Genomic DNA, 17,612 nt, shown 5'->3' on the forward strand with positions numbered 1-17,612 from the left:
TACTGAATTTCATTTGCCATTTTATGTCTTGTTCCCTAACTTGATTAAACTCCTGTGTAATGCTTCACAGTTTTGTCAGAACTTGATATAAATATATTTTTGTCTTCTGCACAGTTTTCTGCCTCCCTTGCTGCTATGATCGCTCTAAGACATTAATAAGTGCAGYGTATAGCAGGTCGTAATGGGGAGGTTTGAGTGAATGACTGTTATCCCTTTGTCATGATGAAAACTGACTGATGAGTTCCACTCAGTTTTCCTTTCTTCACTAGTTTTTGATCAATGATAATACTTTGCCACTCAATCCATGGCCGTTTAGTTACTTTAGTAGCCTCTTGTGAAGAAATTTGTCARGAGTCTTTTCAAATCTAAATAAATTAATCCAACTGACTCTCCTTTATCCACTGTTTTACTGACAAGTTCAAAGAATTCTAAGAGATTAATAGAGCATGATTTCCCTTTGGGGAAACTAGACTGGATGGAACTTATCATATTACGACCTTCGTACTGTTTCATCATTTTACTTTTCATTATTATGAGTTTACACAGTGCTCATGCCTGACTTACGGGTCTGCAAAGGTTATCCACAAACCTTTTTGGATACAGTATTTGCTTCTCTACAGCTCTGCAGTTGTCACTCTTCTTATGTCTGTGTTGCATAGCTTCCAAGTGATAACATTGATTTTTTTTTTTATGTGATATACAGACAAAAGAGAGAAAGGAATCTTTCACTAGCAAGCCATTGGTGTCCTGAGCTCTCTGTTTCGGGAACTGAACAGGTTTAGACACAAGGGGAGATGCAATCTTGTCTTGACACAGCTCTATKTCCATACTGACTTAGTCATTAAAATACATGAGCATAAACCAGGGAGATTGTTTGGAGCTGTACTTCAAATTGTTCACAGTATCAAGTGGTTCTTTAATCTATGGGAAGGCTTCTGAGGAGGTGCTTCATGCACAGGTTCTGTTTGTATTTATTTTAAATGTAACCATGGAGATGGTAGATAACTGCACTGCCCTGTTTGTTGTATAATTTTATATCTTTGCTGGTAACCTGAAAGCTGGGGTTAAATGTAAACTGTCAAGCATGATTTAGATACTAAAAAATATATCTCGTTCCAAATTTTACACCTGATTTTCCTGTTCATTGAAATCTTTCTAGGTCACAGAGCTGAATACATGACAACAAGGTAAGGCGTTTTTATTTGACTTGCTTTAGTGAGCTACGAATGTAATAAAATTTGAGGAATTAAAAATTTTAGAACAAGTTCTTATGGGTATATAAATAATTAAATATAAAACATCACTATTATTATTAATGTTATTATATATATTTTGTATAGACATTGTATGTATTCACTATTCTCTCTTTCTGCATACTGATAGATAAATGAGTAGCTTGTTCATTTGCCTCCTTCCTGTGAGCTGCTTGGGCTGGTGTCAGGCTGGCACACGCAGGGAGATCCTTGAAACAACCTGTGAATTGGAGGACACGTCATATTTGAAAGTTGGAGGGAGCTTTTTGGTACTAGAAAGGAAATTTTTTCAGCASTCTCTTGGCTGTCATGGCTATTAATGCATTTGATCAGGACATGCATTTCAGTAGAACCTAATATGGAGATAATTCAGGGGACAGGTTGCATCTTCAATAAATTAAMCCTAAAAACCTAATATGGAGATGAATTTATGGCATAGGTTGCATCTTCAATAAATGAACCCTAAATGGCAGTACCTGCCTCCACTAATGTCCACATATTTGGCATTTAAATAGATCTCTATATTCACAGAATAGCAGGGAGAGAGCGTTATATCCCTCTGCTTTGTGCAGTACATACTTTTTAGGCCATTCCTGCAAGACTGCCTCCACACATAAATGTAAACAAGCTCACTGCCCTCAGCAGTATCAGAGTATGGGGGGCAACGGCCMCGGTTAGGATTTGCAGCTGCCACTTGCAGCTATCGCAACTACAGGCACTACCCCTCCAATCCTATGGACAGCAGGAGCATCCAGCCCCTGCTGTCCTGGGCTCACTCTTCCCTTTCCATTCAATCCATCCCAGTTCAGTTCCTACCCTTTCTCCTTTTGGCTTTCCTGACAGAACTGGCATTGCCCCCAATCAACTTTGAGTTAAAAAATAATGCTGTTGCCTTCACAGCTAAGAAGTTTGGATCCAGCTCTGCTCTGCATTTGCTAGATCACTTGGTTTCATGTTGTCTCTTCTGCCTGGCCCCCATATCCCTGGGGACATCTCTACAATGACTTCAGAGCTTCCTTCCTCCCTTAGGTCTGTGGTCCATTTTAGCTCTGTCCACTGGACTTCTTCACCTTCTTCCCTTACACAACTCCAGCTGAAAAGTGATGACAAATCATAACATTCTTCCGTATTGTTGACATTAGTTATAAGAGATGTGCCTGTATCCTTAACTCTGCCCCTGGATGCTACCAGGAATCTATGGAGGTCACCAAGCCTATGCTAATGGAAAGAAGTTTTTTCTTAATACCAAAGCAGGTGACTGATCAGGTTCACAGCATCCTAAATTCCCTGTTCTGCAAGCAGCTGAAAGAAGATAGTGTACTCAGGCAATGTTTTACAGTAGTGAAGAGAGGGRACAGCTTGAAGCCATCATTTCTGGTCACTTAGGCTCTGGGAAGAAGCTCTAGAGGAGCAGGGCCTGCCCATCTCTTTCTTGGCACCAGTTCCCCCACTCCTGCTGGGATCTGCCTATTGCCCCAAGGTTCAGCTGAGTTTCCAGTTTGAGAGACATGCAAACGGAAATGTTCTTCAAAGCCAAAGTTAAAATACAGAAGGAAAGAGGATTTCTTTAAAGATATGTTAGAAATAGTAGGTCCTACCACTATTATGTTTTAAAAGTATTGTTCCTTGCCCTGTCCTCTGAAAACATTGAATTTTCTGCTGATTTCTGAAAGAGCAATTTAAATATTGGAGTGTTTATGCAGGGGAATTAGGGAAACTGTTGRCATGCCAACTGCCACACTATTCACAAAATTGTGACCTATAGAAGAATACTTATTTTCTGTAATCTCTTTCAGTCATAGTCATCACATGTGTAACATATAACATACTAGGTAAACATTTTGCAGACCAAAGTTTTGTGTGTTTTTTTTTTCTTTTTTGGGGGTTATGCTGCTTYTGTTTGTTTATTTTAAGTTGACAATCTTATTTTAATTTATTTAGCTAATTTGCAAAGTGTTTATTTTCTTGTGTAAAGGTGTTGATGGTTGRATGTGGAAGGCTAAAGCTATTTAACCTTACTGGCTCTAGCTGAAAATGCAGACAGTTTGTTTTGGAATCATCTGAGGAGTGTGCTGAGCAGCTTTACTTTGCATTTGAAGCTTCTCCAGCATGAAGCAAGTTTCCTGCTTGGTAAAAGAGATGCTCAGAATGCCCTGTGCTCTGCCGCGGCTGGCAGCAGGAACTTCAGGGGTGCTGCACATTTCATGCATGACAACAACAACAAAAGGCGTTTCCAGTTGTGCCGTGTTTGAAAAAAARCATATATGATGTACCAGGGGTTCATCAAGAATGTCAACATTTATCCATAACTAATGTAATTTTTAAAGGGGGAGTTCCCTAATCATTACATTACACTTGAATTTGGTGGACTATCTTTGCTTGTTAAGTGCTGTGTTTATTTCTCCCTTTGCAATGTTGTGTTGTTTTGCCATGAGCTTACCGATGTCTCATTTTGTTGTGTGACTTAATTCTACCTTGCTCAGTAATGATATTCCCTTCCCTTAGGCCTCCAAATCTTCCCCCTAAGCCCCAGAAACACAGGAAGCCCAGACCCCGATCACAGTATAGTGCTAAGTTGTTTAATGGTGATTTGGAAACGTTCATTAAGGTACTGGCACCAGCCACCGGAGTGGCTGATCTCAACGCTTCTTGCTATAATGGTCAAGGCCTCACGTGAGCTGAGGCAGATCATTATGTTTAAGTCTGTCCTGGGGCTCTTTTCTTTCCCAGTTGATCAATATAATACTTCCTGAAGTCAGAGGGAAAGCCGAGGATTCGTTTCTCACATAAGACTTGCTACAATTTTGTTAATCAAGTAAGGATAATATTGGCAGCCTGGTTTTATTTAGGGACTTTAGCATCATTTAGAAGATAGGAAATAGCAGTGTATCCCACAGCTTAGCACAATTTCCTGCTTGCCATTTTAGTTCTATTTGGCATTCAAAGTCTGTGAAGAAGCCATATTACCCTGGGTTTGATATCCAGCTCTTGATTTCCTGTGACTTTAGGAATTTATTATATTGTGTGAAATTGTGATCACCACTATTCTAGATCTTATATCTTTTCTGTATTTGCTATCTTCTTCTTTCTCATACTTTTATTTCTAATAATGCTTCTAGCCGGGGCCGAAGGAACTCTCACACAAGACATCAGGTATAGTTTGGTGAAAAGAGAACCATCTCTGCCTCGCTGTCGGGTTGCGTTCACGCCTGACTCAAAATTAGTTCTTTCATTAAGCTGAAAGGCGAAGTTTGCATTAAGAAATGAGTGTATGCATACAGGAGGCAAAACTGAACCAGAGCATGACTATGGAGTGATTGAAGTCTTAAATGACTGATATTTCCTTATTCTTTAACAAGCACTTGCTCACCACAGTGAATTAGTGTTCCTGTAATCAGAGTCCTGTGTTAAAGGAGAAAAAAATCTTCAAAAAAATATGTAACAATACATTTACATATGAAGTGACAGAAATCTTAACTGTAAGCTTGGTGAACTGGGTTGGTATGTTATATGGATTTTTTTCTTGCTCTGCGACATTGCTAGCAGCAAGTATTTTGCAGAGCCAATTTCTGTCTTCAGTGGCACCGTACCAGCTTAGCTTTGACTGGAGCTTAAAGCCAGCCTAAGAAAAACTATATGGAAAACAACCATTAGTATGCAAGTGCTGCTGTGAGGTGCAAAGACATTCAGCAAATCATGGTGTAAGTGATGAGTATCATAAGCAATTTCCTGCKCAAAGATGAAAGTTAGCAAAGAAACAGAAACTCCCACAACAAGAAGCCCTTGATTAGAAAAACACAAATGAAATGGGGAGAAATGCTACCCCATCATTTTCCCTCTCACCGATAAGAGTGCCCTATGGCAATAGGGGTGTGAGCTTTCTTGCTTGTAAATGGAGAGGGTTCTACCTAGTTAGTCTTGAGGAAAAAAAAAAGGAAGAAGGAGAAGGAGAAGGAGAAGGAGGAGAAGAAGAAGAAGAAGAAGAAGAAGAAGAAGAGGAGGAGGAGGAGGAGAGTTGGTAGCCTAATGACAGATTAGCTAGTGTGAGAAGACACTGGGAAGCATCCCTGGCCAAAGACCGTGTCATTCCTCATAGGGATGAGTCATTTTGACAGGTCCAAATGGATGACAGCTAGTGAAATCCAGTACTGCACCAAATTGCTTTGCATTATATTTTTGCATCAAAATGTATGATCATTCACTGATTACACACGTCAGGTTAAATTCACAGTGGTGGCAGGATCCGTGTTCTTGGCATCTCACCAACACCAACATTTGTACTTCAAATTAGGTTCCTGTCATTAGATCCAAACCCCAAAGCTAGTGGCTTAGATTGCTTAAGGGAATTACTTAACTATAAAATAGTGCATAGTTTTGAACAGATACTCTGAAAACAATTATGAAAGTAGTTTTCTTTTTTGGTAATTTCTTACTGCAAACTATCTTTTCAGAGGCTTTACACTCTCTGCATGAATCAGTGTACTAACAGGAGATGTGGGTGCATGTTGTGCATGTGTCCTAATGTTTTGCTTTTTTTTTTTGTGGACGTCCAAAGTGTTCAGTGTATGTGAAGATGACAATATTCCTGGTTTAACAACTGACCTATTCCATAGGGTTTTTTTAATTCAACTGTTACTCAGTTGAAATGCAATCCAAACTGAAATTTTTGGTCCAGACATTGTTGATTCTTGATACTCATTTTTTTCTAGGTTTTAATTTAAAAGACAAACAAGCAAGCCACACTTTAAATAACGTAGTTACTGATATAGTCTGTTATAAGCCCCACCAAAGCAACATCAGAGTACACAGAAAATCAGGTTGTCTCAGGAAGTGCACTGTTTCCTTACATTAGTGTGTATTATTTTTTCACATATATTAAAAAAAAATAGTTGACTTCTCCTCTACTTGGATTCATAATCCTCCTATTAGTGTAATTCAGCGTGAAAATGAAGGACTAGTTTAAAAAGGAAAATGCGTATTTTGAGTTAAAAGGTGCTTTTAAAATTCATAGTTTTATAATACAGATTGGTTTTATATTAAGCTTTCAAATGAATTAGTTCTCTGAGTGCTTACATGTTTGAAATTCATTTTTGAAAGAAAAATTATAGCTTCCGAGGAAAGAATTTTGAAGGTACCTATTATTTATGAAAAAGTAATTTTTCCAGCATAAGCACTAACTTTTCTAAATAATTTTTAATCATATGATTTGTGTCTTTAATAGATATTTGATGACTGAGAGTCATTAATGTGGATTGGGTAAAACATCCATTTTTTAAAGTGCCAAATATGCATCCAAAGGACTGTGACAGGTCTTTTGGAAAATCAATGGTTTTAAAAAAAAGGGCAAATCATTCACTGAAAAGCAGTGTATAGTCAACTCATCCCCCTATCACTGCAAGCGTTTCTTTTCCTTTAATAAAACAACTTTATTTAGCTGGAGAGGTCTCTGTAAAGCCGCACTGTGTCACGGTGGAGATCAGGAGCTGTGCCAGGTGCCGTGGAAGGGSGACGCTCCCTTCCCAGCGCCCTCACAGTGACCATGCTGCCTAACAGCAGAAGCAGCCGAGCAGGCGCATCCTTGCCTCCAAGCAGCTGCAGTTCACCACCAGTATTACCAGCTAGGTAGCACGGCCTGATATAACATGCCGAGCCATGACCTGCTGTGTTTTAGGACACACAAGTCAGCAGAGCACAAAGGAGCTCTCTGGTCAGGCAGGAGACGCTTGCTACTCCATGCGGTGTCATTTGGTGGCTCCTCTCCAAGAGCTCTTGATAGTCCCACAGGTCTAGAAAAGGCATTRTCAGATGTTTTTTTGTCAACACTTTTTACCAAAAAATAAAAAATAAAAGAAACACCATCTCCAAGAGTTAGGGCTTTTGCATGTAAGATTTTTTCTACYAGGAGAAGAAAGGTAAGTTAGATGAATGCAGAAAGAGCATTTTCATGATGAATCGTTATCATTAACAATAAACTTCAAAAAGGGCAAATTCACTGCTTTAACTCATTTTGCTTCTAAAGTCTAAACTGAATGCATGAGCTTAGATGTCACATACAGTGTTAGGCAGATACAATGGTAGAGGCAGAGAATGAAGGCTACAAATTTCCTGATTCAGTGATTTTTCATTAATCCTTTCTCTTCTCCTCTTCCTCCCTGCCCCCTCACCCCGCAATGGGAAGAGAATTCTGTTAGAAATTATTTTTTTTKAGTGTTTTCTTTGTCAGCACTGTATGTCCATCTGGATTTATCAAGAAAACTAATTTTCATATTCAGTCTTGGGTAGGGAGGTTTTGTCTTTCAAGTTTGCAGTACACTCTTTCTGGTTTTGTTTTTCCAGGATTCAGGACAAGTCATTCCTCTCATCGTGGAAAGCTGTATCAGATTTATCAATTTATATGGTGAGCTCTGAAACATGTTATGTCATTTCTTAAATGCCATGGCAATTTTGTGTATATCTTTTGCRTTTACTACTACAGCTTTGTTTTCAAAATATAATCTCTTAAAAATAGGTTCATTTCTCACCACTCTCCCCCATCTTCACTCCAGGTCTTCAGCATCAAGGAATTTTTCGAGTGTCTGGTTCCCAGGTGGAAGTCAATGATATTAAAAATTCATTTGAGAGAGGTAATTGCATTTTCATATATTCAAGCACCTTAATATCTGACACTTGAAAAAAATCTWTTAAAGTCTAATTACTTTCTTGGCTTTTTAAAGCAATTTGCCATRCACTTTGTGTACTGCACCTAAAACTTTGCACCATCATATGCTTAATGATAAAGTATAATGATAACATGTAAATGTTTTTCCCCAGTAAYGTCTCAGGAGCTTGAGGTTATGTTTTACTCTTTGCGCAGACAAGACATATGACTCTTGAATTAACTACAAACTTATTTTGTTAATGGTAAACTGCAAGGAATAGTTTTGTCTATATTTTACTTTGAAGATCTTCTGAAAGGAAATATATTTTTAATTATATTCAAGAGACTATTTAATGGAATTTGAGACTGCTGGTATTTGATCTTTTGGAATATAAGTGCTCGACTTTCGAGTCCCTCTGCCAACGCGACATCACGATCACTGCGCCTGCAGGCTGTGAAAGAGCCGTTTCCATGTTCAACCACTCTTTTCATTCCTGAAGGAAACTTCAGCCCCAGAGGAGGAATCATGGGAAGGATAYGAGGAAGTGAAAATAGCCTTTTAAACATGAATGGCTGGCAACACCAAGCCTAGGATTACTCTGCTAGAGCAGCCAGGATCCAGCAATCCTCTAATTGTGTTAAAACAATACCAACTACAAAATTTTTTTTAGTCTTGTATTCTCTTTCTTGGATTTTAGAACCTGTCTTTTAATTTCCAGATCTTTTTACACATCATCTGCTAATGGGAAAACCCTTGGAGCATTAAATCTTGTGACTGATACCATGAAAAATTATGCACAATATTTTTCTCCCTGGTATTAGTTATATATCTTGTTAAAGCTGATTTAGTATTTGACAGGATATGTGAAGCAGCTCTTTTTACGTGCTAGATGAAGCCTCATTCTCTTATTCTACAGCTTTTAAATCTACTTTATTGTTAACTCCTTCTCCTAGATAGCGGGATTCTGGAAGTTATGTACATTTCAAAGCATTTCAAAATAAAGATWAAGTCTTTAAAATACACACAGTTCAGTCATGAGCTTTAAGGTTTCACTTTCCATACACTGTACCACAAAACTGTTGCACATATTTTTTAATGTTACTGTTTTTCAGAATGTAAACAAATTTGGAGTTTGAAGAGTTATTTTATTCCATTTACTTTATGTAAGATCCCGAAGAATAGTCTGAGAAGTCCTATTCAATTATTTATCATATAAATTTGCTTTTTTATTTTACTAACTGCAAATCATAACATGTCCAGAAATATTCTATTGGCACTTCAGGACCTAAAAGATCATTAAGTTATATAATTTAAAGAAAGCTTTATTCAGGCTGCTGTTTCAGTTTAATCRCAGCCTGAGATTTCTAAATCAATGTTTATTATCTTACTTGAATGCTTGCATTGCACATCCCACACAGTACAAGCCAAAAAGCCCCAAAATGTCATTCACTTATAAAAATGTTGCAAGCAAGAATTCTCCTGCATGTGTGTTTTATTTACTTTATTTACTTTTTTAGGTGAAAATCCTTTGGCAGATGACCAAAGTAACCATGACATTAACTCAGTTGCTGGAGTACTGAAGCTCTATTTCCGAGGGCTGGAAAATCCTGTCTTTCCTAAGGAAAGATTTAATGATCTTATTTCTTGTATCAGTAAGTAGAAATTCCTATTTCTTTCTCCTTAGAATTGTATTTTCGTATATACAGTAGCCGCCTGGAAAAAGAGCTAACTTCACAGATTTTTCTGAGACAATTTGTTTGCCATCTGGAACAGTCTGGGTCAGCTATTAGTCATACTTGCAGCTGTGGTCATTCTCTTTTTCCAGTAGGATTAATGTACAGTACAACTCTTTGTTTAATACAGCAGGAAGAAAATCTTTTGGAACACAAGAGATAGTTAAATTTATACGCATTGTTATTTTCTTCGGCCCACTGGGGCAGACAGAAGGGGGTGAAGTCATGACCATGCAAACAGAACGTGTTACTTTTCACAAAGGTTTTCATGCCCTGCAGCTTGGAGTCAGTGCTGGTGAATCAGTAACTAACTGTTTGACATTGTGTGGTTCTGGACTGCAGCTTAAAACCCCAAATCCAGCTGGTGGGAAGACCATTGGGCACAGGCAATGAGGGGTGCAAGAGCCCGCCCCACGTTCTGACCTGGGCATGTTCCTGCGCTGGAGCAGGATGCTCATGAGGAGCAGWGTGTTGGTCTGTGCCCTGCTGGTGCTTGCAGCTGGGCATGAGGAGGTTGTAGGACTTCAGAAAGTTCTCAGCAGGTGGCTGAATTGCCCTGGAATGCACAAAACCCCTTCCAGGGCCCAGATGCCTGCAGAGGGGTGAGGCCAAGCCAGCAATCAATAGGTTCACTGTTCCACGTGGGTCCATTAGAAGTAGGCAGAGCTCCTGGCTTTGTGGAAGAATTTCCTCCTTTGAAACCTTTCTTTGTAAATCGCCTACTTCAGCCAAATGGAGAAAGAGGCTGTTTCTCAGGTACAGAGGCCAGTTCTCTGGGGATATTAATTAAAGTGGGCTCTCTCCAGATGATGTTATTTTGGCAAAGGGGCCTAAGCCCAGCAGTCAGAGCAGCAGAGGTCCTGAGCAGACCAGCAGACAGGCAGTGCTGCTTTGTGCCGRGTGGAAACCAGCTTGTGCAGATTCCTTCCCAGATAGAAAGGACTGCAGTAATTCAGCCCGGAGGATGTTACGAACGTGTGCATCACTGTGCTCAGGTCTGTGTGCAACGTTTTGGTTTTTGTCAGGACAGAGCTGGGTYGTTTTCTGCAGCTGTCACTATTTACAGACCCAGTGATCCTCAAAACTGCAAATTAATAGTCTGATCCCATGCAGAGGACAATGTTGAAGGAGAACACCATTTCTTTAGGAAGCATAATACTGGTCTTGCCAGGGTTCACCTTTAGCTACCTGCTGTGCCACAGCTCAGCAGATGTCTGAGAGTCAGAAAAACTGAAATCTAAAGAGGGATCATTTTGGCTGAGTTTGATCTTCTGCATGACAGGGACGATGGAACTTTACCTAATAATTCCTGCACTGCTTTCCAGAAGTTATCTCGTGGATGAATTAAAGCATGTCTACTGGAAGAATTTATTGATTTAATGGTTTCAGTTGACAGATAATCTACCACATCCTTGGCTAAGCTKTTTAAATGATTAATCACTTTCGTCGTTAAATTTGTGCACCAGGTTTCCTTTTCAAAATTTCTGCTGTCAGATTCTGCCTATTAGATCTCTTTATGGGCTTATTATTTTGACTAAGCATTAAGAAAAACAGGAGTGGTAGTTTCATATGTGGAGGTAGTATTGCCCTCTACTTGCTGGTCTTCCACTTGTGTTGAATGGCTCTAAATAGAATTGTGAAATACCAAGAGTGAGTACTCAGCCTACAGAGATTGTACACAGGACGGCTTAGGAAATGGAAACATAATTGCCCAAAACAACCTTTTAAATTTGTTCCAACAAGAGGAACTTGCATGGTTTCAAAGTATTTCCATTCACCACTGAATCTTCTGAAAATAAGCTGGGCTATTTGGAGAGGAGGTAGAGGTTCAGTGGACATTTGGACATGGAGAGAGGGGGATAAGCCAGCCTCTCAGAGGGGCTCAGTTCAGTTATCATAAGATGTTCTTGCATTACTAAGAACTTTTAAGAAAAATGGCAATGAATACCAGATCTCTAGCACTGGGTTATGGTTTCCTTAGAAGAGGTCAAAGTATTGCATGCTCAAGGAAGACAGTAGATTAGTTTTTTGCAAAGAGGAATTGACAACTTCTTTTTTTTTATAACATCATCATCCAGTAGAACTGAAACCAGTCACAAGCAATAATCTTGAAGTCACTGCTTTTCCCAGCTACAGTGTTTTGAATGGGACAGTTATTGGGAAAGAGGTTGTTGCCATCTGCTCCTGTTTTTAACAGCTCTTTCTTTGAGGCTGTTGTTCGGTTTGTTTTCTACAACCCTATCTTAGGGACACTCTGAAAAGTCATGTCAATAACTTCCTTCAGTGAAGGGAAAAGTTTGGATTTTAGCAGGGCGTAAAGGGTTTTCTTTTTGAGCACCTTGGGGTGGTTTCATTTTCTCTTGTCGCAGTAGGAGTTTTGAATGTGGTGCAACAAGAGAAAGGAATAGCCCTTGCACCCTTATCCACAGCCAGCCCCAGAATCACACCTGGAAATAGTGAGCTGTGTGTCTGCATCCTCTGATTATCTGGGAGAAGCCTGAGGTGGAGTCTTCTTACAGCTATGTATGTACTCTGTGTGCTTTGCCAAGCTATCCACCACTTCCAGGGAATAAGAGGCTTTTTTAAAAAAAAAAATAAATAAATAGCAAGCATTTCAGAATACACTGTTTGTCACAGTTCAATTTTAAAAGAATTTGTGTGTTGGGTACCATTAAAATCTGTCTGTCTCAAAGACAAGTGTCCCTTGCTATCTTTTGACCTTAACACTTTGTACATCCTGCAAAGAGGAAGACAATCTAGGCAAGACTTTTGTCTTTGAGCCTGTCATAGCTGCATTAGTCTCTTTTTCTGTGTTCATGTGACCCTAGAACACCAAATAATTCCTTCACATATTCCTTCATGTTAATGGTAGCAGGGACAGACTCCGTTTCCTCTATGAGAACGGAAGTCACTGTAAATTCCTTGTATCATAATTGAGTATGCAAAGTCAAGAAAGCCTTAGTGCTTTTAATTAAGAGGGTGGGAATACTCCAATTCTTGTTACATTAGTTTTTTGATAAAACAGTAAGGAAAGGAATAAACCTTTTCAACTTGTTTTTCAAAATTTGCCAGTGCATTTTTGTTAATGTTGGCAGAAATTGTTATAAAAGAGGGGAGCAGAGAAAACAAATTCCTAAAGTTAATGGTCCTGTAAAGCTATAAAAGGGCAGAATGTCACAGATTTTATATGTGAATGTAATGTTGCTATTGAAAAAAAAAAACTTGAAACAGAAGTGCTTAGCTATGGATGTCAAGCATAATTGAGGCTACTGCTGTAAAATGAACCTTTCCTCAGTGCAGCCACTGAGGAATTCCTTTGCATTTATGCATATATTTTCAAATGAAATAGAGCATTGTGATTTAATGCTTTCCCTTTTGCAAATACATTGGAAACAGTGCAAAATGACTGTGACTTTTAAGGCAATTTGTATTAATTAGGCTCATGAGAACACTGTTATTCTGTTTGGGTTTATGAACTGTTTTAGATAAAATTGTGGTCAAATTGTGACTGCTCCAGAAAAGGCACRCAAGGTAGGACAAACATGTAAAAACTCCATCTCATTATGGGCTTCTGTGCATTACACAGCCATAATTCTGTATTCTCAGCAAAAAGGGTGGCTATTGTTGCTGACAGCACTACTGTGTCCAGAGGGTAAGATAGGGTGGAGGAAAAGGGAGGAGAGYTGCCCTATGCCTCTTTTCTGCCCTTCCGCAATAGCAGGCTGCTCCAAACAAAAGTGAGGTGTTTGTAACAGGAGTTACATGTAGGCAGAGGGTCCTGAAGCTGTGTACTGAAGRCTGGCCATATGTCATCTTCCCTGCATGGGCTCTCCTCTCTTAATGTGAGTTCTTACACATCTGAATTACAGTTGACTTGTATATATACAGCTATGCAATGCAGCAGCAGRCACACCTAAGCTACCCAGATAATTTAGCTACTGTTTAGGTCATTATAATTCTTCTTGCTGTCATCCCCCTTGCCTTAGATTTGATATACTAACACATCAGGATGGATAAAAACTTGTCTTTTCCCTTCTGATTTTCATCATTCTGATCCTTTGCAGCCAACAGTTTGCATTTCCCTATAGACATAAATATGTTATGTCAGGAAATTATTTCGTTGCTTTTCCAGACTCTCGCCTATTATTTAAAAAGTAAAAGACTGTATTATGAACTGTCCACTCTTCCTGAAGAAATTTCAGCAAATTGACAACAGCTGCTTTCTTCTCCAAAAGTAATAGAGGAGACTGTTGTCTTTGCCTTCCTGTAATGATGCCTTCTTGAATAGATCTCACAGAGCCATAAGTGGCATTGTTGAGTTTTTTTAATACCTATATATAAATATAGGTATATTTATTTATATATTTATAAATATATATATATTWAAAAAAWWTTAATGTGGATGAGATTCATCCARAAGTGAAAAGAGGTGCAAACTCTTAAGTTYACCACTAACATATATTTATGTATAATACATATCAGCTGCAAATTGACCATAAGAAGTTCATCTGGAAGTGTAACTTAATCCCATTTAATGTTCAGTGGATGTGTAAAGTAAGTATTAGGCATTCACTCTATTATTAGTAGGTGCTGCTCCAAGTGGAAGTAATGAGTGACCTCCCATAGATACCATGYTGGAGTTTGTCCTTCAAGACACTGGTCCTGAAGGAGAGAAATGGCCAACTGTATCTCACATTACCACTGTTTACTTTCTKCTTCCTTCTCTTCTATGCTTCCCTTGCCTGTGAATTGTGCTTACCTTGCACCTCACTGGCTATTAGGTTAGCCCAATTAATTTGGTGTTGACACCAGGTTTCTCCTCCTGTGWCTGCTGATCAATAATATCTTCGCATTGCCTTTCCTTTGTTACTGCTGAGATCAGCCGATGAAGGATGTTAACASGGGGGTAAAACAGACACAATCCAGAATTCATGTTTCTGATTTCTGACCTGTGACTGCTCCTCTCCTCRTGAGGTACCCATCTCTCACCACCAGCGCGGGCAAGGCTGTGTGTAGGGCCATGTTGATGAACAGGAAAKTAGGGTGCTTTTAGAGCATTTTTAACTGAAATTGAATGACAAASATATGTAGCTGTCTAGTTGGCCCAAAATACTTGAGAACTGCTTGCAATTGCTCTCTTGCAAGTGTTTTTTGTTCTCAGTCACCAAAGCTTTAAGTTTATGTATTTGAATATTTATTGCCTGTTACATGCTTGACTACTTCAGGATTATTGCTTAATTAAACATCAATTTGCCTTATGTTTTCTTAATGTACTTTAGGATGAATGTATCCCTCTCTTCATTTATAATTTAGTCTTGTTTTATTTACATTTGGGGTTTTCTGTTAGTAATTGTTAGTAAAAATCCCCTCTCTGGCTTTCTTTACTTTTCTGAGGCAGACTGTTCATCTTTTCATTCTCTTTGAAAACTCATGGTGATTCAACAAGTGATTAAAATGTGCTTTCTCTCAAGGAAGAGAAAAGTGCATGCTCACCTACTATGTGTCTCTCTGTAGTAGGCAAAGGTGACACTATGCCTCTGAAACAAGTTCCAGTGCTTATCTTCTTAGGAAGCTGAAAATYGCATTTTTTTAATGTAAGGGTTGAATACCCAGGATTTGCACCTCTCTCACAGTATTGAGAACTGGTCCTCAGCTAGTGACTGGCAATGTAGCTCATAAGCARTTCTTTCACTTATGCAGTGATATGAGTCTCTACTGGATTTGTTCATCCATTTTAAAGAGAAGGACCATTTGGAGAGGAAATACATGGAAGACTGTTAAATAAAAATTTTACAAGAGCAAAGTGAGATTGCAGTACAACAGATTATCTTGGGGAGGCTGAGGTCTGCATCATGGAAAGCTTTTATAAGCAGGTTGGACAGATATCTCTCAGAGGTGACAGAGGTGAAGATGAAGGTGAAGATGTGTGGACTAAATAACTCTGAAGAGTTATCCTAGACCTCTGTTTTTCATGTTCCATAGTAGCTGGTGAAGATTCCTTAGATCCCAAACACCTTTGATGGTTAGATGTCTAGATAATTTTGTGGGTACATAGAAGACCTAGCTCCTTATATTATTGGGAGTTCATTCAATTTCTGTCTGATACAAATACATTCATAGTCCTGAGAACTAGATTTCCAGCCAGATGTCCTACAAAGTGCCTTAATCTTGAAATCCCAGAACCAATCTGATCTTTTTTCCTTCTCTTCTTTTGCCCCACAATTGTCACGTTTTGTCTTTYGGGCTGCACTGTAGTTTTTAATCAGAGCACAGAGAGTTCCCAACTTGAAACATCTTCTTGCCTGRCTGGTAGGAAACTCTCCTAGTGGCAGGTTTGGCCCCCATGGCTGAGACAGTCATGTCTGAGCTACAAGACAGGACTTTCTGTACTTAGTCTGCCTTGTCCATGCTTCCTTCTGGGACCAGTTCCAGGCTCATACATGGCTGAGACAGGTCTGGGATGCAGGTATATCAGACAAGCTCCAAAATCTCTTCTGATTTTGCTCTACTCTGAGAACTGGGAACTACAAAATAGGTAACCCTCTCCATTTGCAGTATCTACCTGATGATAGTCTTGAAGTGTGGTTGATATTCCTGTGAATCTCCCTTCCCTGCCTCCGTCTATACTAAAATATGCATTAGTTCTCAATGTGCTCGGCCTTGCCAGAGGCTTATCCGATTGCTTGTGTCTGAGGATGGGAGTCTCATTTATCATTAGAGTAATGAACAAGTGCTCGAATTCCCTGATTTCCATTTCTATTTGGCAGCTAATTGCATTATTTGGGCAAGTCATATTATATCAGTACTTTGGTTTTCATAGCTGAAAAATGGCAAATACCTTCCTGGGCATTGAGGTAGGACTAATTACARTACTTAAAAATTAGAGTAATGAAAAGAGAGCTACCAACAGAAGTGCTATGAGGGGAAAGATGCAGCTAACCTTCTTCAGTATTGGTATTGCTAGTGGTTCCTCACAGCAACCAGATTGCAGCCTGGATAACTGTTCCTTCCTGAGGCTCCCTTTAGCAGAGGAGGCTAAAGCRAGTGCAGGCAAAGCAATGCTTTCTGCTCCCTTTGTATGGGAAGCAGCAGAACTACAAATTCTTCCTGCCTGGATGCAGAAAGATTTCTCTGTATTCATTCCTTCTTTCCTACATATCCACAAACACACGCAATGCATACACACAAACAGCTGTAAAATTTGGCTCCTCATTTGAATGAAGCATGAAAATAAAAACTGTTAYTACCTATCTCCTTTAAAACAAACCAGCGCTGAGAAAGAAAAGCTTTTTGAAATAGTGTGGAAAGCACCCAAATTTACCRCTTGACAGTGGTTTGGATTTTCAATAAAGAAGCTTTCATGGAAACTGGGACTGAGTTACCAGGGAGGTATTAGAAATACACACACCTCATTCTAGTATGTATAGCTTGCAACAGCTTCACTATAGCGATGACCTGCTTATACTGGTTATGCCTGTACTAGGACAACTGGGATAGCTTGGCACAAGGCCATACAGCCAGACTCTCTGTACTTAGTCTGCCTTGTCCATGTTTCCTTCTGGGACCAGTTCCAGGCTCCTACATCCCCTGAACCATGCCTGAGTACTGCCTGGGAGAGCTGTAGCTGGCACAGACCAGAAGCACACCAGAGTGTGTGATAGCAGTTACACCATGTGGCAGCTGCCCATCAGTGTTCAAGACCGTGTCCTGTCCTGTTCATTAGTTTAGACAAAGCTTTTACATCCAGATAGGCAGCATGCAACCAGAAGGAGCTGTTGGACCCAGCTGGTTGTTGAACCAGTCCATTTCTTGGTTCAGCTCTGATTTGAGTTCAGCTAGGACGAAATCTGTCCTGGTTCAGGTCAGCAAAGGTTTCTCAAACTGGTTGGAAGAGGCAGGGCTGCAGCACAATGTACTAGCCAGGAAAGGCTTTAATGCAGCAGGCAGATCCTGGAGCTGTGTCACAGCTTCTCTCCAGCTTCCCAAAT

General features: G+C 39.5%; 1 protein-coding gene across 2 annotated transcripts in view; it reads left to right on the forward strand.

Annotated features, from left to right (window-relative positions):
• SRGAP1 (SLIT-ROBO Rho GTPase activating protein 1) overlaps positions 1–17,612 on the forward strand; it is a 152,899-nt gene that overhangs the window by 114,824 nt on the left and 20,463 nt on the right. Inside the window, exons 11-15 of one of the 2 annotated variants that reach the window (XM_085323847.1) lie at positions 1,160–1,187; positions 3,759–3,861; positions 7,590–7,650; positions 7,799–7,876; positions 9,409–9,543. In XM_085323847.1, the coding sequence (XP_085179973.1) occupies positions 1,160–1,187; positions 3,759–3,861; positions 7,590–7,650; positions 7,799–7,876; positions 9,409–9,543 (405 nt within the window). Of the gene's footprint in view, positions 1–1,159; positions 1,188–3,758; positions 3,862–4,372; positions 4,407–7,589; positions 7,651–7,798; positions 7,877–9,408; positions 9,544–17,612 lie in introns of both variants that reach the window. The other variant, XM_085323848.1, reaches the window with a different exon arrangement.

The sequence above is a fragment of the Rhea americana genome, unplaced genomic scaffold (genome assembly GCF_003343005.1).
Source record: "Rhea americana isolate MKP2758 unplaced genomic scaffold, rheAme1 scaffold_88, whole genome shotgun sequence".
Classification (NCBI taxonomy): Eukaryota; Metazoa; Chordata; class Aves; order Rheiformes; family Rheidae; genus Rhea; species Rhea americana.